The sequence below is a fragment of the Ochlerotatus camptorhynchus genome, unplaced genomic scaffold (genome assembly GCF_037179485.1).
Source record: "Ochlerotatus camptorhynchus isolate MF236.1 unplaced genomic scaffold, CSIRO-AGI_Acam_v1.1 ptg000357l, whole genome shotgun sequence".
NCBI classification, from domain to species: domain Eukaryota; kingdom Metazoa; phylum Arthropoda; class Insecta; order Diptera; family Culicidae; genus Ochlerotatus; species Ochlerotatus camptorhynchus.
This window is the reverse complement of record NW_027040845.1, coordinates 1,022,367-1,044,665: the sequence shown is the minus strand read 5'-3', so window position 1 is coordinate 1,044,665 and position 22,299 is coordinate 1,022,367. Positions and strand designations below refer to the sequence as shown.

At 35.7% G+C, this 22,299-nt stretch overlaps 1 protein-coding gene across 1 annotated transcript; it reads right to left on the bottom strand.

The window, feature by feature from the left end:
* On the bottom strand, nucleotides 1–17,309 carry LOC135709328 (uncharacterized). The gene is made up of 4 exons (XM_065231639.1): nucleotides 17,164–17,309; nucleotides 16,895–17,105; nucleotides 16,296–16,829; nucleotides 1–384 (listed from the first exon to the last, which is right to left on the bottom strand). Exons 1-4 carry the CDS (start codon nucleotides 17,307–17,309, stop codon nucleotides 1–3), a joined length of 1,275 nt encoding a protein of 424 aa, XP_065087711.1.
* Nucleotides 17,310–22,299: the final 4,990 nt, after the last annotated feature.

The window sequence follows — 22,299 nt, the reverse complement described above, 5'->3', positions numbered from 1 at the left end:
TCAGCCGATAGTGGAGATGGCTTTCAGAATTTGTCCTTTTATTCCTTTGGTTTTCTTGTGATGCAGCTTCTTGAACCGATGGCCTTGCAAGTTATGGCTGCAAGTCATTTTTCCTCCTCCTCCTGCTCCAATTGTATCTGTCTCCTCCTCCTCTTGCTCATCGTCGGAATACCAGCACTCGACCAGCTCCGCCGGGTTGATATCCAGCAATTCTTCATCCTCGAGCTGACTTCGATCGTCAATAGTACTGCCAACTGGAACGGGGCTCGGAATTTCCCAGGCAGAATCATTGAAGCAACCACCTCCCGCCTCGGGCGGTTTCAGTTGCATATTGCCCGCTTCGCCGAACAGCCACTTGGCCATCAGAAAGGCCGATTTTGTGTTCTGCTTTTGCCACGGTTTTTTCGACATATCTCATAACAAATTCACAATGTCACAATAAATTAACTTCTTGACGGTTCATCAGACAACTTATACACGACCAAAAAGCTTCGAAACATTAAAAATTAAATGAAAAATTGAAAACTAAAATTAAAATTAAAAAAAAAATCATTGAACTAATTTCATAACAACACCACGAAAGGAAAACAACACGGCGAATGAGAAGGACTCAAATTTGAGTTTAGTTCACTCATAATCGCCAAAAGTGCAGGAACTCAGCGATGAGTAAAATTTGTCTCATGGTTTCCTGTGAAAAACCTAAAAAATCTGCCGGAAAATGAGAAAATTGACAAAAAATTTATTCAGTCTCGGAGTAGTACCAATAGACTGAGTGAATCCAATCTTTACTTTTCTCAAATTCGGGAATTTTTCCAGGGAAAATCCTGGAAAAACCTGGGAAAACATGAGGCAAATTAACTCGACAGTGAGCATGCATAAGGGCCTATACGCGATGATCGATTCTCTTCGTCGATTTTCTCTTTTGTTAATAACTCGCTAGATTTAACGTTTCTCGGTGCGTTTGCTGTTGCTTTTGATAACCAATACAACCTGTTACTACTCTGCATTGAACAATTCTAAAATTGTTTCGCTTAGCTGTAGCAATGCAAAGAGAAAATCGATTAAGAGAATCGATCATCGCGTATTCGCCCTTATGCATGCTCACTGTCGAACTCATCGCTGCCCACATACAGCGGGCTAGTCGCCCACGGCTCGCCCCCGGACCGCTCGGCGGACGGGGCGGACTTGGGCGACTCGAACCTCGCGGCGCCGCTTGGTCCAAATTTGGTCGCCGGCGCGCCGGGGGCGACCATATTTGCAACATTTGGGCGCCTGAGGCGAAAACGATACCTGTCAAAAAACTGATCGTTTCGGCCATTTTGTCCGCCCCCAGGCGCCCCGGCGCGCTTCCGGTTGTTCCCCACCATTTTCTTTTTAAATTGATTTTAAATTAATAAAAATAAAAACTGTTGAAGCATGAACATGACTTCATCAATAATCTTTATTTATCTTATTCTTATAACTAACATATGTTTTTTTTTTATGAAATAGATCTTAACCTAACAATAATATCTTACAAACTAACCCCATCATGTAACACATCAAAATACACAGGAATTCAAAGACTAGTTCAATGGAACTCAAATCTAGTTCCAAGAACCACTTTGGCCACGTCAGGATACATTCCGGGTGTTCCGGGGGAAGAGGCCAACATCTGATTAGGGCAAACAAATCATGCGACACATCAAAATACATGAGAATTCAATTTCTGGTTTATTAGAACTCAAATCTAGTTCCAAGAACCACTTTGGCCACATCCCGACATATTCCGGGTGTCCCGGGGGAAGAGGCCAACATCTGATTAGGGTCAAACCCACCATGCGACACATCAAATTACATGAGAATTCAAAGACTAGTTCAATGGAACTCAAATTTAGTTCCTAGAACCACTTTGGCCACATCCGGACATATTCCGGGTGTCCCGGTGCAAGAAGCCATCATCTGATTAAGGTCAAACCCATCATGCGACACATCAAATTACATGAGAATTCAATTTCTGTTTCAATGGAACTCAAATTTAGTTCCTAGAACCACTTTGGCCACATCCAAATAGACAAATACCAACAATATGGGTATTTTTGGAATCGGGGTGACGTAAAAAGGTTCCTGAGCCATTTTGAAATCGAAGATGGTCGCTTCCGGTTTCAGAAAATAGGGAAATACTGTCAAATATCTATCAAAATGGGTATTTTTAAAATCGGGGTGATGTCTAGAGGAAATTGATATCCGACGTCATTTTGAAATCAAATATGCTTCCAGTTTTAGAAAAATAGGGAAATACGTCAAATATCCATCAATATGGATATTTCTGGAATCAGGGTGACGCCGAGGTCGAGGTTTGAAATGAAAGATAGTGGCTTCCGGTATCAGAAAAAGTGCGAAATACTATAAAATGCCCGTCAATATGGGTATTTTTGGAATTGCAGTGAGGTCTAGAGGTCAAAAATCGATATCCGGCTACATTTTAAAATACAAAATGGTCACTTCCGATTATGAAATGTGGGAAATACTGTACAATACCCATCAATATGAGTATTTTTTTAATCAGGGTTATCTCTAGAGACCGAAATCGATAACGAAAGCCATTTTGAAATCCAAGTTTGTGGCTTCCGGTTTAAGAAAAAGTATCAAATACCCATCATGGGTATTTTTACATCCAACACATTAAACATTTTCGAACAAAATTTTGCTATTGTAATGTTGTTTTGACATCAAGAATTTAAATCGTGTGACATTAGAATCAAACGATTTTGGGATGTTTTTATATGTACAAACAAATTTTTTTCTCGGATGTTTTCAATTGTACCTACAGCTTAGGGGCTGTTCATAAACTACGTAGACAGTATTGGGGGGGGGGGGGGGTTGGCAATTGTTCACGGTCCATACAAATTTCAAAAATTTTGTATGGACAATTGTCTACGCAGGGGGAGGGGGGGGTCAAAAATCTCAAAAAAACTGTCTACGTAGTTTATGAACAGGCCCTTATAGTTCTCTGATGTTTTCAAATGTATGAAACAGTTCTAACGTTCTATGTACTAAACGTTGTTCAGATGTTTTCAAATATGGATGCTTTCTAATGTATTCAGTTGTACAAAATATTAGAATCAGTCATTTTTCAGATGCTTTCAATTGTACCCAAATTTTATTGTTTTCTGAAGTTTTCAACTGTGCAAAACAACAGAATCTAACTTTTTCAAATGCTTTCAACCATACAACACATTAGAATTACAAACATGATTTTGTAAACAGTACACACCATTGTTGTTAGATAACGTTATAGAAATGCATACATAATAGTCATTACTAAAGCTCCCGTTCCCCACCAGTCAGTTAACTGACCTTAGCTAACCTAATATCATTGTAGCAACTCTCTATGCGGCATTGGAACCATGCCATCAGCGCGCTAAGAGTTATTAGACTACTGACATAGGCGCCAATTCGTGGATGACGAGGCACTAGGTGACGTTACAGCGAGCTTGACGATTGTTGTATCATTTTTGAACGAACTACCAGACAATGATGCCTAGTGTTTACATGATCAAGTTTCCAAATTTACAGGGCCACCCACATTAGATCCGGATCTGACGCAATGCGGTAAAGCGGCAGCTAAATATATTGTCTAACTGTAAAATTTACGTCAATGCAACGCAAGAGGATCTAATGAGGGTTACCCTTAAGGTCTGTGGCAGAGTGAAAACTAGGGGTCGCGTGAAATTTTAGTGAAATACCCCAATCATTTATATACTTTATCAAAACACAAATGCTCCGTCCATGTGTCGAACCACAAAGGAAACTCGTCTGTTGGTGGTGATTGATGACTTCCTTGGTTGCTTTGGTGGTGTCATGCCTTCCTTCGAAAAGAAGCACAGCCATGGGTCCTGGCCATTGAGTTGATGAGTCCAGGTATTCAGTTGCCTCCCTGGCGTTAGTGGTTGCCACTCGGTTGCAGAACATAGACCGATAGAAAATAAACAAGAAAATAAAGCCGAATTGAAGATTTATCCAAGGATTTTGAAGTAAATATTTAGATGAGCGGTTGAAAAAGGGGAAATAAGTAAAACACAGCTTTTAAAGTCTAATGAGCTAAGACTAGAGAATGTTAGAGAAACTGTGAAAGACTATCAAAGCAAACTATGTACCTAGATCCAAATCTTTTCAGAAAACTTATCAATACGCATAGTTTGAACCGATGTATAAACATCATGCAGACATTGTTGACTTTGAAATGTCTATGAGCCAGGGCCGAACCTAATGACTCCAGGACAGCGGCATAACGGTACAGCGGTAAATGTACATTTACAGGAAAGTTCGAATAACTGCTAGAACAGGGTAGTTCTATAAACATCAGAAAATTGCGGGATTTAATTTAATTTAAGTTAATAATTATTCTGAAGACCTACTGCTGAACAGAAATTAAAACGATGTCCTTTTGATATTCTTTTAATAGGCCAAATTGATCAGGTATTATTCTGAGAACCTAAAACTGATCAATAATTCAATTGAAACTTTTCGGATATTACTACAAGAGATCATAATAAGCAGGAATTTTTTCGAAGACCTAGAACTGATCAGAAATTCAAATAAAGTAGTTTCGAAAATATTCGAAGTGGTCAGGTGGATAAGGATTAGATATTAAAATCTTGAGATATTCTTCGAAGAGGTCAGGAATTATTCTGAGGACCAACATCTGATCAAAAATCGAATTGAAGTCGTTTGAAAATTGCTTCAGAACGCAGAATAATCTGAAATTGGTTTGAAGATGTTACACAGAAAAAAAAGTTGTTGAATATTACATCCAAACTGCTGCAACCAGGTCAATCCATCGGTTGTGTAATATAACGTTGTACGATGTACATCGATTTTGCGAACTAAATTACATCCATTGATGTAATATTGTATCTGCTTTTTGCTATTACATCATTATTTCATACTTCAGCTCGAATTACATTGATCGATATTACATTTTTTTGCTGTGTACTACACCGAAGGTCGTAGATCTTCAGAGAAATTAGCAGAACTTTAGGGAAATTAAAAAAAAACTTCATGGAAGTTTAAAAAACTTCAGGGAAGCTTAAAAAACTTCAGGGAAGTTTTAAAAAACTTCAGGTAAGTTAAAAAAAACTTCAGGGAAGTTCAAATATCTTCAGGTAAGTTCTGAAATCTTTAGATAAATCAAAAGAAAATCAGGGAAGTTCGTAGAACTTCTGAGTAATTTACAGAACTACAGCAATGTTTGTCGTCGTTTAGAGAAATAATCAGTACTTTAGGGATGTTCACAGATCTTCAGGGAAGTTTGAAGATCTTCAGAGAAATTAACAGAACCACAGTGATGTTCGTAAATTTATGATAATTTTTTAGTTCCTTAGGGAAATTAATAGAACAGAATTTCAGAGAAGTTCGCAGAACTTTAGATAAACTCACAGAACTTCAGGGAATATCACATAAATTTAAAGATCCTCGTACATCTTAAGAGTTATTTTCAGTACTTCAGGGCAGTTCACAGAGCTTTAGGCAAATTGGCAGAACTTCAGGGAAAAATACTGAATTTCAGGGAAGTTTGTTGATCCTCAGAGAAATTTGCAGAACTTAAAGGAGATCTTCAGATAAATTTTTATAGCTTCAGAAAAAATTACAGAAATTCAGGAAGTTTTGTAGACTTTCAGAGAAATTTTCAGTGCTTCAGGGTACTTCGAAGATCTTCAGAGAAATTCTCAGAATTTCTGGGAGTACACAGAACTTCAGGGAAATTCGAAGATCGTCAAACTGAACTTTAACTTAACTTAAGCATTAACATAACTCTAACTTAATTTGAACATAACTTTAACTTAATTTTAACTTAGCTTTCACATAACTTGACCTTGAACATTACTTTAACTTTAGCTTAACTTAAACATAACTTGAGCATAACATAACATAACGTTAACTTATCTTCAATATAGCTTTAAAATACGTTAACTTAACTTAACATTAACTTTAGCTTAACTTTAACCTAGCTTTAACTTAACTTTAACTTAACTTTAACTTAACTTTAACTTAACTTTAACTTAACTTTAACTTAACTTTAACTTAACTTTAACTTAACTTTAACTTAACTTTAACTTAACTTTAACTTAACTTTAACTTAACTTTAACTTAACTTTAACTTAACTTTAACTTAACTTTAACTTAACTTTAACTTAACTTTAACTTAACTTTAACTTAACTTTAACTTAACTTTAACTTAACTTTAACTTAACTTTAACTTAACTTTAACTTAACTTTAACTTAACTTTAACTTAACTTTAACTTAACTTTAACTTAACTTTAACTTAACTTTAACTTAACTTTAACTTAACTTTAACTTAACTTTAACTTAACTTTAACTTAACTTTAACTTAACTTTAACTTAACTTTAACTTAACTTTAACTTAACTTTAACTTAACTTTAACTTAACTTTAACTTAACTTTAACTTAACTTTAACTTAACTTTAACTTAACTTTAACTTAACTTTAACTTAACTTTAACTTAACTTTAACTTAACTTTAACTTAACTTTAACTTAACTTTAACTTAACTTTAACTTAACTTTAACTCAACTTTAACTTAACTTTAACTTAACTTTAACTTAACTTTAACTTAACTTTAACTTAACTTTAACTTAACTTTAACTTAACTTTAACTTCACTTTAACATAACTTTAACTTAACTTTAACTTAACTTTAACTTAACTTTAACTTCACTTTAACATAACTTTAACTTAACTTTAACTTAACTTTAACTTAACTTTAACTTAACTTTAACTTCACTTTAACATAACTTTAACTTAACTTAACCTTAACTTTAACTTAACTTTAACATAACATTAATTTAATGTTAACTTAACTTTAACATAACTTTAACCTAACATTAACTTAACTTTAACTTAGCTTAAGCATTAATATAACTCTCACATAATTTTGACATAACTTTAACTTAATTTAAACTGAGCTTTCACATAGCTTTACCTTGAACATTACTTTAATTATAAAATTATTTTAATTTTAGCTTCACTCTAACGTAACTATAACTTAACTTACATTTAACTTTAACAAAACATTAACTTATTTGTTTACTTAAACATTACTTTAACCTAATTTTAACTTAACTTCAACACAACCTTAAATAAATTTAAACTTAAATTTAACATATCATTAACTTAACTTTAATCTAACATTAACTTAACACATCTTTAACTTAACTTTAATTTTATAATAACTTTAACCTAACTTTAACATAACTTTAAACTAACTTGAACTAAACTTTAATATAACCTTAAATTAATTTTAACTAAAATTTACCATAAATTTAACCTAAGATTAACTTAACTGTAATTAACTTTAAATTATATCTAAAATTTAAAATAACTTTAACATTAACATAGCTTGAACTTAACTGTAACCTAACATTAATTAAATAGATCTTTAACTTAACTTTAACTTTATAATAACTTTAACTTAACTTGAACTAAACTTTAACACAACCTCAAATTAATTTTAACTCAAACTTAACATAACTTTAACCTAACATTAACTTATTGTCTATTAACTTAAATTTTATCTTAAATTTAAAATAACTTTAACATTAACATAACTTGAACTTAACTATAACCTAATATTAACTTAACTTATCTTTAACATAACTTTAACATAACCTTAACGTAATTTTAACTTAAATTCAACATAACTTTATCCTAACATTAACTGAACTTCAACTTAACTTAGCAGAAACATAACTCTAATTTAATTTTGACATAACATTAACTTAATTTTAACTAAGCGTACCCATAACTGTACCTTGAATATAACTTTAATTTTAAAATGATTTTAACTCTAACTTTAACTTAAACTTAACTTTAAGTTAATTTATACTTTAACATAACATAATATAACATTAACTTAACTCTAACATAACTTTAACTTAACGTTAATTTAACTTTAACTTAACTTTAAATTACCTATACCAGAACTTTAACTTAAGTTTAACATAACTTTAACTTTAAAATAACTTAAACTTAACTTTAACACAAATTTAACTTTAAAATAACTTAAACTTAACTTTAACTTTAAATTAAATTGAACTTAACGTTAACTTAAACTTAACTTTCAGTTAACTTAAACTTTAACATAATATTAGCAAAACTTTAACTTAAACTTAACCAAATATAACATAAATTTAATTTATTTTTAGCTTAACTTTAACTTACCTATACCATAACTTTAACTTAAGTTTAACATAACTTTAACTATAAAATTACTTTAACTTAACTTTAACACAACTTTAACATAACTTTAACTTACCTTTAACATTAATTAAACTTAACTTTAACTTTAAAATAACTTTAAGTTAACTTTAACTTTACTTGAACCTAACTTAAGCAAAACTTTAACATAAATTTTACCAAATTTAACATAAATTTAAGTTATTTTTAGCATAACTTTAACTTTATAATAGCTTTAACTTACCAATAACACAACTTTAACTTAAGTTTAACATAACTTTAACATTAAAATTACTTTGACTTACCTTTAACATCACTTTAACTTACCTTCAACATAACTGTAACTTAACTTAAACTTTAAAATAACTTAAACTTAACTTTAACTTTAAAATGACCTAAACTTAACTTTAACTTAAAAATAACTTAAACCTTTAACTTTAAAATAACTAAAACTTAACTGTAACCTTACTTGAACATAATTTTAGCAAAACTTTAACTTAAATGTAACCAAATTTAACAAAAATTTAATTTATTTTTTGGCATTACTTTAACTTTAAGAAAACTTTAACTTACATATAACATAACTTTAACTTAAGTTTAACATAACTTTAACTTGAAAATTACTTTAACTTACCTTTAACATAACTTTAACTTAACTTTAACTTAACTTTAACTAAACTTCAACATAAAATTAATATAATTGTAACTTAATTTTAGCATAACTTTAACCTAACATTTACTTAACTTTAACTTAACTTTAAATTTTAACTTAAATTTAACATAACTTTAACTTAACTTTAACTCTAACATAACTTTAACTAAACTTTAACATAACCTTAACGTAATTTTAACTTAAATTTAACATAACTTTAACCTAACATTAACGGAACCTTAATTTACCTTAACCATAAACATAACTCTAACTTAATTTTAACCTAACTTTAACTTAATTTTACCTTCGCTTTCACATAACTTTACTTTGAACATAACTTTAACTTAACTTTACTTGAACAAACATAACTTAAACTTAACTTTTACTCTAACTTAACTTTTACTCTTACTTAACTTTTACTTTAACTTATCTTTAAGATAACTTTTTCATAACTTTAACATAACGTTAACATAACTTAAATGAACTTTAAATTAACTTTAACTTTAACTAAACTTTAACTAAATTTCAACTCAAGCCGAACTTTTACTTAACTTTAACTTAAATTTAGTTTTTGCATACTTAATTTAATTTAACTTAAAAATAACTTTAACTTTTACTTAATTTTAATAAAACCTTACTTTACCTTAAACATAGACATCGGCATCCGGCATCGGCATGCATTGCATCAGCGGATTCCTCCAGCGGCTCAATTTTGGGAACTAATTACTTCAAAATTGATCCACTGGAGAGGACTTTAAATTTTTTATTTAAAAGCAATTTACTTACCTTGAGTATGAACTGGAAAGATGTCTGTTCCCTTCGTTGGTCCCGTCGGAAGACCATTCAATCCCGTAGATGGTCACTGGAGACCAATTTCGCAGCCCGGATAATCGGAGCAAGCAGCCGGCTAAAAAAATTTATATACAAAAATTATCATTGTTTTGGTTTTTATTTCATTTAAAAAGCAATTTACTTACCTTGAGTATGAAGCAGAAAGTTGTCTCTTCCTTTCGTTGGTCCTGTCGAAAGACCATTCGATCCCGAAGATGGCCATCGGAGACCAATTTTGCAGCCCGGATAATCGGAGCAAGCAGCCGGCTGAAAAAAAATATTTACAAAAATTAACATTGTTTTGGTTTTTATTTCATTTAAAAGCAATTTACTTACCTTGAGTATGAAGTAGAAAGATTGCTCTTCCCTTCGGTGGTCCCGTCGGAAGACTATTCGACCCCAAAGATGGCCATCGGAGGCCAATTTTGCGGACCAGATAATCTTATGAGCAGCCGGCTGAAAAAAAAATGAGGTACAAAAATTAACAATGTTTTGATTGTTTTGTTAATTTAAAGCATTTTACTTACCTTGAGTATGAACTGGCAAGATGTATCGTCGGACCATCGGACCAATCCGGAAGATGGCCATCTGAGGCCAATTTTGCGACCCGGATAAAAAAAAACCAGCACCTGCCACGAACGAAATGAAAACATGGCTGACCGCTTAGTCAGCCGACGCAAAAAAAAATCGCAAAAAAATGGCTAAGTTTCATCCGCCATTTGGTAGCCCGGCGCATGAAATTACTCTAGCGGGGCGAGTCGCCCTTCGTCCGCATCCCGGAGCGCCATTTGGTAGCCCGGCGGTTGAAATTACTTTAGCGGGGCGAGTCGCCCTTCGTCCGCATCCCGGACAAAGGGCGAACGATCAGTTTTCAAGTCGCTCAATGTCAAATGACGTCACTTTTTCGCCGGCAATTCGTGTGGGCATGGTAACAGAATAGAGTCACGATGTTTACCTGGTCTTTTTTATCTAATTATTCAAGCTGAATAATGCATTAGGTCCTAAGTAAAATTGATCGATTCTCGTTCCTAAGCTTAATAACTTGGGAACATATTATTAGGTCCTAAGCTCGGTCCTAAGTAACATGGACAGATTCTCTTCGTCGACTTGCTCTCTGTTTCCCCATGTAAAGACATTCCCAGGTATTTTCAGTACACAGATCGATAAAAGAAGCTATCAGCTTATAATACGGCCAACACGACAAGATATGGTTTTGTAACCTAAGTTATTTACGATAAAGCCCTACAGTAAAAGTATGGATGACTGTCGCCACAAAACTGAAAAACGCTGTTCCAAGCGGTGCATTTTGACGGTTCGATTCGAGGTTCGATTGGAACAACTTTTTTACAGACGTCCATACTTTTACTGTAGGGCTTTAATTTACGAAACAGAAAGTCGTTTAAGTGAAGCAACCACAAATTTTGGCTACTTTTCTCGAGGTTCTAGAAGAAAAAAAATGTCAAAATAATGTTTTATTTCAAAGTTCGAGTGGTAGTAACCGTCATTTTAACTGCTCGAATGAAGTGGTTAATTAGTTGGTCCAGTTTTGTGTAATCACTGGTAGAAAGTCACGCCAAAACTGCTTGACAAAGTAGTCAATTGACCACTTTGTCAAGCAGTTTTGGCGTGACTTTCTACCAGCGATTTCACAAAACTGGACCAACTAATTTCTATTTTTTGATGAAACGCACAAATCAGGCATAACATTTGATAACGGCACAAAAGGATTTGTAAACAAACTTTCTAAGACCCTTTACACGCGAACCAAAGTACGCCCACGCAAACCAATACCACTTTCGGAAAGTTGATAGCTGCCCCTATCCGATGATGTTGTTGGTTTGCGTGGGCGTACTTTGGTTCGCGTGTAAAGGGCCTTAGAAAGTTTGTTTACAAATGCTTTTGTGCCGTTATCAAATGTTATGCCTGAAATGTTGGCTTGTTTTCTCGAGGTTCTAGAAGAAAAAAATCTCAAAATAATGTTTTATTTCAAAGTTCGAGTGGTAGTAAACGTCATTTTAACTGCTCGAATGAAGTGGTTAATTGTCTCACAACTTGACTAGCCTATTGGTACCAAGTACATCTACAAGTGGCGCCGGTGGTGTAGTGGAAAGCGTGATTACCTTTCACCCCAGCAGGCCTGGGTTCAATCCCCGTCGGCGCCGCCGGGATGTTCTGAGGCATAACATCTCTGATCACGCATTCCGGGAAGTAAAGCCTTGTTTTCGTTTAGATCTTTAGATTCAAAATTCTTTATTCGTTTAATAAAAGCGTTTTTAAAATATTCTCCCAAGCCTCGCCGTGCAAAATTATGATACCATCATCAGTTTTCTAGTTCTCCTATTTGCCACAAGTGGCGCTCTATGATATCGTTAGATCGCCAATAGTCGCCACGTCAAATGCATATACTCCGACGAAATCATGCTGAACATTACATTAGGTCCTAAGTAACATTGACAGATTCTCTTCGTCGACTTTGTCTTTGTATCCCCCGAGGTATCCCCACGGCCATGTAAAGACATTCTCTTATCTAGCATCCAATACGACATACACAACAATAAACAGTTATGGGCTCAAGTTATTTACGAAAGAGAAAGTCGACAAAGAGAATCGATCAATGTTACTTAGGACCTAATGCATTGTTCAGCTTGAAGTATGTGACTCAACTTTACGGGGCCTTTTTATTTAGATTAAGTCAAGGTCAAGGTGACTTCATATAGGTGTTCTAATGTGTCAAATTCATGATTCAGCCATGTTGGATTTTTGTATGGGACAGCGACCGAGTTTGTTTACAATTTGCTCTAAAACCGCACTTCCCCCTCCCCCCCGCGACCTCCTCGCCTATATAGTGACAAAGCTGTATCACCATATATATGTACCCACCATGGTCAAGGTTGTGCTAAAAAATTCAAGTGGGGGAGGTGGCTGTCAAATGCGAACAATCTTCGCCTACCACGCATAACTGGTTCCAAACGTAAACAAGCCATAAGAAACCTACAGGGTTTGTTTACGTTTGGAACCAGTTTCATACAAGAATGATCAGTAGGCTGATTTGACAGCACTTCCCCCCAGATAAAATTACGTCACGCTTCAGAATGAATTATAATTCATTCCTGGAGCAATAATAGACAAGGGCCCTAATAGCATAGAGGTAACTCTAAGACCACTGGGTCCCGAAGAAAATCATTATTATTTTTGGCTCACTCAGTACCAGAACAACGGTCCCAAGCAGTTCCAAGCTATTTCACTCACCCCTGCATGTTCTGCATGAATCCACACACCCCTGATGTTATCTGTCAAACTTTCATAGCGAATCAAAACAAACATAGTGTAGTAATAGAATTTCAACTAGAATAGGGTACGTTAATCGTTTGCTTGGGACCAATAGGCTACTAAAGTGGTGAGCCAATTTAAAATCGTTAGTTTCGTATTGATTGTTGCTAATAGCCCGTTCACATTACAGCGTATATCACGTGATATACGCTGTCTTGCAATGAGCACTCTTACATTTTTTTTTTTTTTTTTATTATAGTCACTTTAACACTTTTGGGTCATTCGTGACTTGTCCGGGGGTGAGACTTGAACTCGTGACTTTGGCGTGAGAGGTAAGGTAGAGGTAGAGGTAGAGGTAGAGGTAAAGGCTCTCATATATCTAGTTTTCACTGGAAATCCTATGTATGAGTGCTCATTGCAAGACAGCCTATATAACGTGATATAGGCTGTAATGTGAATCGTTATATAATAATAAGTTAATAAGAGGAAGAGGAGACAATACGGGGGCGAAAACGAACCACTTTTCTGTCAAACGCGAACCAGCTCAAGATTGGCTGATTTGAGGTGCGTAAGATAGAGATAGAAAAAGATAGATAGATATAGATAAAAGAGTAAGAAGCCAGTTGTCTCCTCTTTCTCTTAGCAAAGGCCCGCAGCTAGTCACAGCAAAACACAATCTTTGCTGCATCATAGATAGAGTCCCCAAGTAACAACCAAGCCCGCTAACCTCGCCGCTAACTACCCGATAATCGCCCTTTTTGCGATATAAAAGGGTTTCCAAACTTTATATCAGTCGTAGATCAGCAAGGGGTAGGTCACTCCGCACACCAATCTTGGGTTTTATTTTTTGTCAGTGTGCCACAGGTATGCCGATTTTGCCGGTCATAGAGCAAGCTGCGATTGTTCCATCCCAGCAAACCGGTATTTCTGACACTTTGAATGTTTTGGTTTGAAATCCCAAGTATAAATCGGATTAAGAATGACGCGGGAAGTGGTGCACCACTTCCCGCGTCATTCTTAATCCGATTTATGGTGTGCGAAGTGTGTTTTGTGTCCATAGGATAGTAAAAGTACTGTTTTAGGGTTTTATAATGCCCTCAAAGGCAAACCACAAAACCTAGTCTTTCTTGATGTGAAAAGCAACGGTGTATCAGCGGCCGGAAAGTGTTGGAATCGGTGGGGAACATTGTTTTTTACCGACTATAGACGATTATGAATATGTAGTTTGTTTTGTGTGAGTTGAAGCATTAGGGGTACTAATGGGGTACTTAGGGGTACTAATGGGGTCTGATCTGCCTCTTTCTCTTGAGCCCACTGTAGAACCTACATTTCGTATTTAGATCTACACACCAGGGTTACTTCCACTCACTTGCTATAAAAAAATGTTTTTCGGAATAATTAAACCATGAAATAGTATAATGCTAATTAGTACTTGTAAGTTACAAGAAGAGGTCATGAAGTATATGTTTGACACATAAAATCTGTCAATACTGCTTTCAGTGCGTTACAATCAGCGATTTTACGACTAATGAGCGCTCACTCTGAGTGAACGCTCACGAATCATAAGATCGCTGATTGTGACGCTCTGAAAGCGAAATTGACAGGTTTTATGAGTCAAACACATACTTTACATCCTCTTCTTGTTACTTACTTGTACCACATATCATTATAACATCTAATGATTGCATAATTTCGAAAAATATTTTTTTATAGCAAGTGAGTGGAAGCAACCCTGCTACACACTTAGAAAAATTGATGTAAATTTAGATGTTCTGAGAATGACATATACGAGCGTCAATTTTGACAAAAAATTGAGTCATAATACACGTGAAATTCAGCTCAATCAAACGTACTTTCAAACTTTGCAGTCTCGGAGCACTTAATTTCACAAGACATGGTTGATTACGTCTCATCCTTTATGTCAAAGATGGATTCCATCACATGTAAGATTAGGTATTTCTAAGTGTGTATAAGTAAATCGAGAAGTGAACTGATGGTCTGATCTAAATCTCAATTCTAGGTGCTCAACAAATCTCACACTAGCTAATAAATCTTCGAAAAATCTTCTTTCATTTCTCGCATCTACTTGCATCGAGCATCATCTTTTTGCAAGAAATCTTCATATTCATCATAAATCTTCTTACTATCTACTCAGCAGCAGCAAAAAACAATTTTTCCTTCATCGTAGATAGAGTCGCCCCCCTCGGGTCTGATTTCCTCTGGTATATTCAATTAGAGGGTGTTCCTGAATATACAGTCAAACAGCACGTAATGTTGTGAACATCTTCAATGCCAGTTGTCCAGCAGTGCTCCCAGTTTATTTACAACAATCCAATGCCTACGAAGTTGTACCGAAGGTATGCCGATGGATGTGCCCAAGCTGTGCCGAATCTAATTTCGGCACAATGTGCTGAATGAATTACCCCTTGTATATCAGCCTTATATTACAAAAAGGGCGATTAGCGGGCTTGTTGGTTACTTGGGTCGTCCCCTTTGGATTAATCGGCAAACCAAGTTTTACCATTTCTTGGTAAATCTAACAGCGATTTTTTTTTTTTTTTATTATTCAGTTCCAACCTGGATCGGGTATCAAGATCGGCTCTGCTTGTTTTCCTCGTTGTTTTCTGACAAAAGTCAGTTTGATCGTTTGTTTTTAAAACCTACCCCAGGTTGCGGTTCGCACTGACAAAAAGTTCGGTTTCACACTGATAATAACTTCTGTGTACTGGAAAAATAACATGAGGCCATTTTCATATTGATAGATATTTTAACTATTCTCGGAAAAGTAAAACAAGACTGCCTACTAGATCTACGTTCGTTAATTTAATTTGCCGAGCTCAGCAGTGTACATAACTTGTTTTCAATTTTTTCAGTGAATATTTTTGACGAAGCTTGGTAAATGATTGTTATTGCCGATATTTCGACGGAAAAAAACATCCGAGTTTCAGTAAAATATTTATGTTTAATAGCATTTCGACACATATTCGATTCACTGAAGTGTAATGGTAATACATTTCACAGTGAAAAGATTTTGGTTTTAAGTGTGCATAGAGTTTTATTATTATAATTTTATTAAAGAGGCTTTCAGCCTTGGGTGGTTCATCTCTGGAATTCAGAACAATTAATGGTCATTTTTTTGTGTTCTCAAGTGTGTGATTTGAGAAGTTAATAATCCTAGTACTTATCAAATGAAGGTAAAATTTACTATTAAGCTCAAAGATCAAAACGCATAGACCAACTCACCACTACACCTTTACTAAGTAGCATAAAAACATCATTCAGAAGCGTCTGGGAGCTTTTCTCACGCGTGTAACTTTTGTGTTTGAACTTTTCCCATGCAGCCTCTCATAACGAGATATCAAAGCAAATAAAATTAATTCCAAAACGAAAACCACTAACGCTGCCGACAATCCAATGCCCAAAATAATCATCGATCCCACAATATGTTGCGTGGTCAATGGGGCAAGCTCTTCACCCTCGTTATTTCCGGAGGAAATCTGTTGTAACGCTTCCTGAACACGATGGCTCAAGTACTTTCTCATCGTCCGTTTCTCCCATTGGATCACAAATCCAAATTGGATTGCCTCAAGGTTGAACTTGTTGAAATACTCCATCAGTGGCCATCCTCTCTGAGAGTATCCGATGGTGTAGGTAAAATAGAACTCTTCTTTCAAAATATCAAACGACCGAACGTTGTCCTCGCGAATGTAGGATCCGAAAGCATAGCTGCCACCATTGAGAAGTTCCACTCCAAGTCCGTAGTCGCCTGCCAATGCTCGTCGGTAAAGATGATCGTCTTCATCAATGTCGAATTTTTCCACTACCATTTGGATATCGCGCTGCAATGAAAATTAAAATTTAAAATTTGTGGAAACGACAAGCAAACTGTTTTGTCTGTTTATACTGCATCAGCTCCAAACAGAGATAGAACCCAAGCAATGGCTGGGGCTCCCCATCGGTAAGGTGTTTGAACGAAGTCATGAATTGTTTCTATAGGCTTTCCATATCTGGGAACAGTCAGCACGCTTGCCAACCCACTAGCATATGAGTTGCTTAGTACAACTCCTGACAACAGTATAAACGATATCAGAACCCGATATGATGACGAAATTGAGCTGAAAAAAATAAATTAATTAATATAAAAGGTATTAGGACCATATTTTAATAATGTACTTCGGAAAAATTCCTTGATCCAGATAAATGGAAATTATATCGAATATGGATTTTTCAATTGGTGGCTGTGCATCATCCCTGTCGAGGCTATGTTTAAAGTTGAGAGCAGTGATTAAATGATGAATGCCTGTCATAATGATCAGCATGATGAAAACTGAAAGCCAAAGAGTTTTCGAAAATGGGTAAATCACTGTCAAGGATGTTGGTAGCAGAGTGGCACCAGGAACCAACGCAGTGATGGTTGATTTGGCAACATATTGGCTGCCATCTAGGAGATGTAGGTACCTTCAGTTAAAAATATTTTTTTTTAATTTTAATAATTTTACCTTATTTAACGTGCCAGCAAAAACTTACCAGTTGTAATACAAACAGCAAGTTGAAAACTCAGTCTGCTTGGAATAAGTAGAATAGATTCCACCAAAACCAGATCCATTTTCCCAAATTTCACCCCATTCGCTTTCGCCATCTATAGACGCAATTAATCATTATTCTCGATAGTAAAATTTTATTAACATACTCACATGGCCACAGCTGAAGGTTACAGTTGCGATTTCGACAGAACTCCACTATCAAGCTACCTTCAAGTCCTTCAAGATACAGATCCTTGGACAGCGAGGTGTTGAAAGCATCCGCATTTCCATTGTTTGCACCAACATTAGTCGTCATACAGTATGGTAAATATTCCACAACAGCAATTGGTATATTCCTGCCATTCAAATCAAATAATTTATCGTAGAAAATGGATCCCTCATTTATGAACGGATCTGTTGTAATGTTGTAACTTTGTACGAAACGTACTTCCGTTGTATTGGTAATGGAATAGTCGTGGGAGTAAAAACTATAGAAATCTTTGCTAGTAGGCACAATGAACCAAAGGTTTGGGTAGACTGTTAAAAAATTAGATTAAGTAGATTATTGTAGAAAACGTAGGAAATAGTTACACTTCATTGCTTCCCTAATGATCCAATTGTCTTCAAAAAGAGGTATGTATTCACTGAATACAAGAATGTTTTTATCACGGATTCGTTGCACCGTATTTTCCTTTATCATTAACTTCATTTCCAAAAATGACATCACATCTCGGGTCACCACGATATAAGACTGCAAAGAATGATCACCATGAGAATTTGAATGAGGTTGTTTATCAACTGAGTTACTTGACATCCTATTTCGATTGCATTTTTCAGCAATGCTTCGGAGTTTTTCTCTGATGAAATCCACATGATTGAATGTTGCTCGTAGACGGATGAAAATGCAGACTCCAACGCCAAGAGAAAATAACATTTCTGCTCACAGACTGCGTTCTGGTCGATCAAATCTCGGTCATAATAGATCACAGTACAATAGTTTTCAAACGTGAAATATGATAGAACTGGAATATAAAATTCAATGTGTACGGCTGTTAAAAACTTGATGCTTACTTACTGATGTGTTGAGCAAAGCTTACAACTGCGAAGCTTGATTGAATCAAAGGCAACATTTTAACACAATAATTCGTCGCTCAGCGATATGAATCCTACTTTTATATCGTATCCTTTGCAGGTATGCTAAATAATTTAGGAAAATGGTACCAGTTTTGTTTGCTCCGCTAGTTGCGTAACAGTGGCATAGATTAGCAAATGATGGCAGGTGATCATTTTCTGTTACGTAAAACCTCTACATTGATTGCTTCTAATATGTTTATACTGTTCCATTTAAGCGGTTGCGGTTCCATTTTCAATGGTAACGTAATTTGCAATAGATGATTTGAAACAAAGATTATTGCATGAATGAAATTAGGCATCAGGCTAGGATTAGTCATGATTAGGCCAATGTGATCCATATCCATGTTGTAGTACACGAGGATGAATGATTAACTGCTTTCTTACTCACACTTGATCCACCGACAAACAGACATAACACATTGAATATTTCTAACCGTAAAGTATCGTCGCTAAAACATTCCGTTCCTAATATTACCATAGAGGTACCTCTAAGACTAGAAGGTCCCGAAATAACGTGCCCAACTTTTTGGCTCAGCTCTGGTACTCTTTTTGGTCCCAAGCTTATCGATTCACCCCTCGAAAATCCACTCCCCTCATTTTATCTGTCAAACTTTCATAGCGAATCAAAACAAACATTGTGTAGTAGTAGAATTTCGACTAGAATGAGGTACGTTAATCGTTAGCTTGGGACCAATAGCATAGAGGTAACTCTAAGACCACTGGGTCTCGAAGAAAATCATTATTATTTTTGGCTCACTCAGTACCAGAACAACGGTCCCAAGCAGTCCCAAGCTATTTCACTCACCCCTGCATGTTCTGCATGAATCCACACACCCCTGATGTTATCTGTCAAACTTTCATAGCGAATCAAAACAAACATAGTGTAGTAATAGAATTTCAACTAGAATAGGGTACGTTAATCCACAGACAAACAGACATAACACTCGCAAGTTGTTCATCGAACAAGCATTTAACGGTCAATTTAAAAGTATCGTAGTTGGTAGTACCGCCACCAGTGGCGCGCATAGTCAATTCCCTTGCGTTTTACGTTTACACACTACCGCCATCTGTTCTGCGTACTACCCACCATAGTGTACTCAACAGATGGCGGTAATGTTTTTGCGACGATGTTTTACAGTGAGAAATATTCAATGTGTTATGTCTGTTTGTCTGTGGTTAATCGTTTGCTTGGGACCAATAGGCTACTAAAGTGGTGAGCCAATTTATAATCGATAGTTTCGTATTGATTGTTGCCAATAGGCTAGTCAAGTAGTGAGCCAATTTAAAATCGTTAGTTTCGTATTGACTGTTGATATTACCACAGACAAACAGACGTAACTCTTTGAAAAAGTTATCCTTGAAAACATAGTATCTCAAAACAAAGACCCTCAGTAACGACATCTCTCAGGCTTCTCGTGGAAAACAAGATTGCTCGCCAACTCGCAAACAATATTGTATTAAAGTTCTATAGAATATATAGAAACGTCAAAGTGATCCGATGCCAGCGCTGCGGCGAGTAGTTCGCGGAACTCATAATATTCAAATCAACCGTTAAATGCGTGCACAAAGATACGCAATGAAGAGTTACGTATGTTTGTCTGTGATATTACGCTGTACGATGTACACAGAATTCGAGAAAAAATCAATTGGATGTCTGTAATATTCTATCAACTTTTACCAGTTATTGATGTTCAATATTTATACTTTTTTGCAGTGTACACATTAAAGTGATGAGCGGTGGTAGAAATTGCACTACTTAGTGATGCATTACCTCGTTTAAAAACTTGTTTCCAGCAAAAGAAAAAGCACACTAAACAAACAAAACAAATCCCTTAAAAAAGTCTGAGCTTCTGTGATTTTTTCCTATCGATCCGTATTTCCGCAGATCAGAATCAATCAATTCTATAGTACGGAAAATTTCGTAGAACCGACATCACTGACCTCCATCTGTTTTGTTTCTATTCAACACAGCTGACGCGTTGACAGAACGAGGAAAAAGTAACTAGTGGAAAAATTACATAAACGAGGGATGCTGAGGTTGCAAAACAATGCTTGGGAATGTGGATAATAGATGGTGCTAGTGCGCATGCAAAATACGCTTGACGATATTTTTCGAAGAATTTTCTTCTAAGAGTTTTGTCTGTTTGTCTGTGCTTATGCAATGTGCGCCAGCCTTGACTCCAGTTATGTAAAGTGAGAACACTAGAGCCGTCTGAGTGACAATAGAAGAAATATGCTGGCTTATTTTGCGTGGGAAATTTTCCCTACACTGTAACTGGAAACTCATAAAATGGGTAAAACGTCTTTACCCACTAATGGGTAAAGAGCTTATACGTCAAATCATAGGGTACTTTTTACCCATTTCCAGAATGCATTGTTTTCCGTAACTGGGTAAAAAGTACCCCTTTTTTAAATACATTGATGGGACTTAATCTGAAATTTGAGCCCGAATAGAAATTGTAATGTAGGAAACATCAGCAGACATCTTCAATACATTAAATTTTAATGTGTATTGCTGTACCCTTAATGTATTCAGACTTCAGTGTGACATCCAAGTACATAAAAATACATTAGCCTCAAACGTTACATCAGAATCAAACGTCTTGACGATGTAAAATTTGACATCAGAATACATCCAATGACAACAGAACCAAACGTTACATTAGAATCAAACTTCATCACGATGTAATTTGTTGCACGCATAAAACATCAGAATACATCCAATTACAACAGAACCTAACGTTACATTAAAATCAAACTTCATCACGATGTAATTTGTTGCACGCATAAAACATCAGAATACATCCAATTACAACAGAACCTAACGTTACATTAGAATCAAAGTTCATCACGATGTAAATTGTTGTCCTTCGGTCCCTCGCCGCATGCAAAGTTTGTTTTGTCCTGAGTCAGCACTATACGGTGAATGAGAATACCCAAATTTGAGTTTAGTTCACTCATAAATCGCAAAAAGTACAGGAACTCAGTTTTGAGTTAATTTCCCTCTGTTTTTCCAGGTTTTTCCAGTAAAATTTTTCCGAATATAAGAAAAGTAAAGATTGAATTCTGTGGATTTTCGTCAATCCTAATTTTCCGGAAGATTTTTGAAGTTTTCCACCGGAAAACATGAGGCAAATCTCGAGGCAAATTTACTCATCGCTGCGTTCCTGCACTTTTTGCGATTTTGAGTACACTGTATTCAAATTTGGGTTGATCACATTGACCGTGTACAGTTTTTTTTTCGCGGTGTGAAAAGATCGAAAAGATCGATTTTTCGGCGAATTAGTCCGGGAAAGTGCCGAAAATGTGTCCGTCGCGAGTTTTGGTGGCGATTCGGTGTCCGACGTTGCGGCAAATCCTTTGGTTTGTTTTTTCCGTCGATCTTGTTTTCCGTGCTGAGCACCAATGCTACCGACGTGCCAGGAAGGCAGCTCCCACACCTGGACCCCCGCCAGTTTCGGAGATTGCGAGTCTCGCGATCGCCCTTGGAAAAGGAAGGCTGTTTTTCAGGTAAGTAAATGTAAATTAATGTACTGTAATTATGTTTTTTTTTAGGAAAGTGCACCAGTCCGCACGAGTCCGAAGCTGGATCCCGGCGGGGAATTTGAAGTCGGATCTTTTGCAGGTTAGTGAATGTGTTTATTGTTTTTTT

Excerpts from the sequence above, each read along its gene's own strand:
- LOC135709328 (XM_065231639.1), bottom strand. The coding sequence starts at position 17,309 with ATGCTGATCATTATGACAGGCATTCATCATTTAATCACTGCTCTCAAC. Across the intron at positions 17,106-17,163 it reads GATCAAGGAATTTTTCCGAA|CTCAATTTCGTCATCATATC; the intron begins GTACATTATTAA and ends TATTTTTTTCAG. Across the intron at positions 385-16,295 it reads CAAACACAAAAGTTACACGC|AACACAAAATCGGCCTTTCT; the intron begins GTGAGAAAAGCT and ends TGGCAAAAGCAG.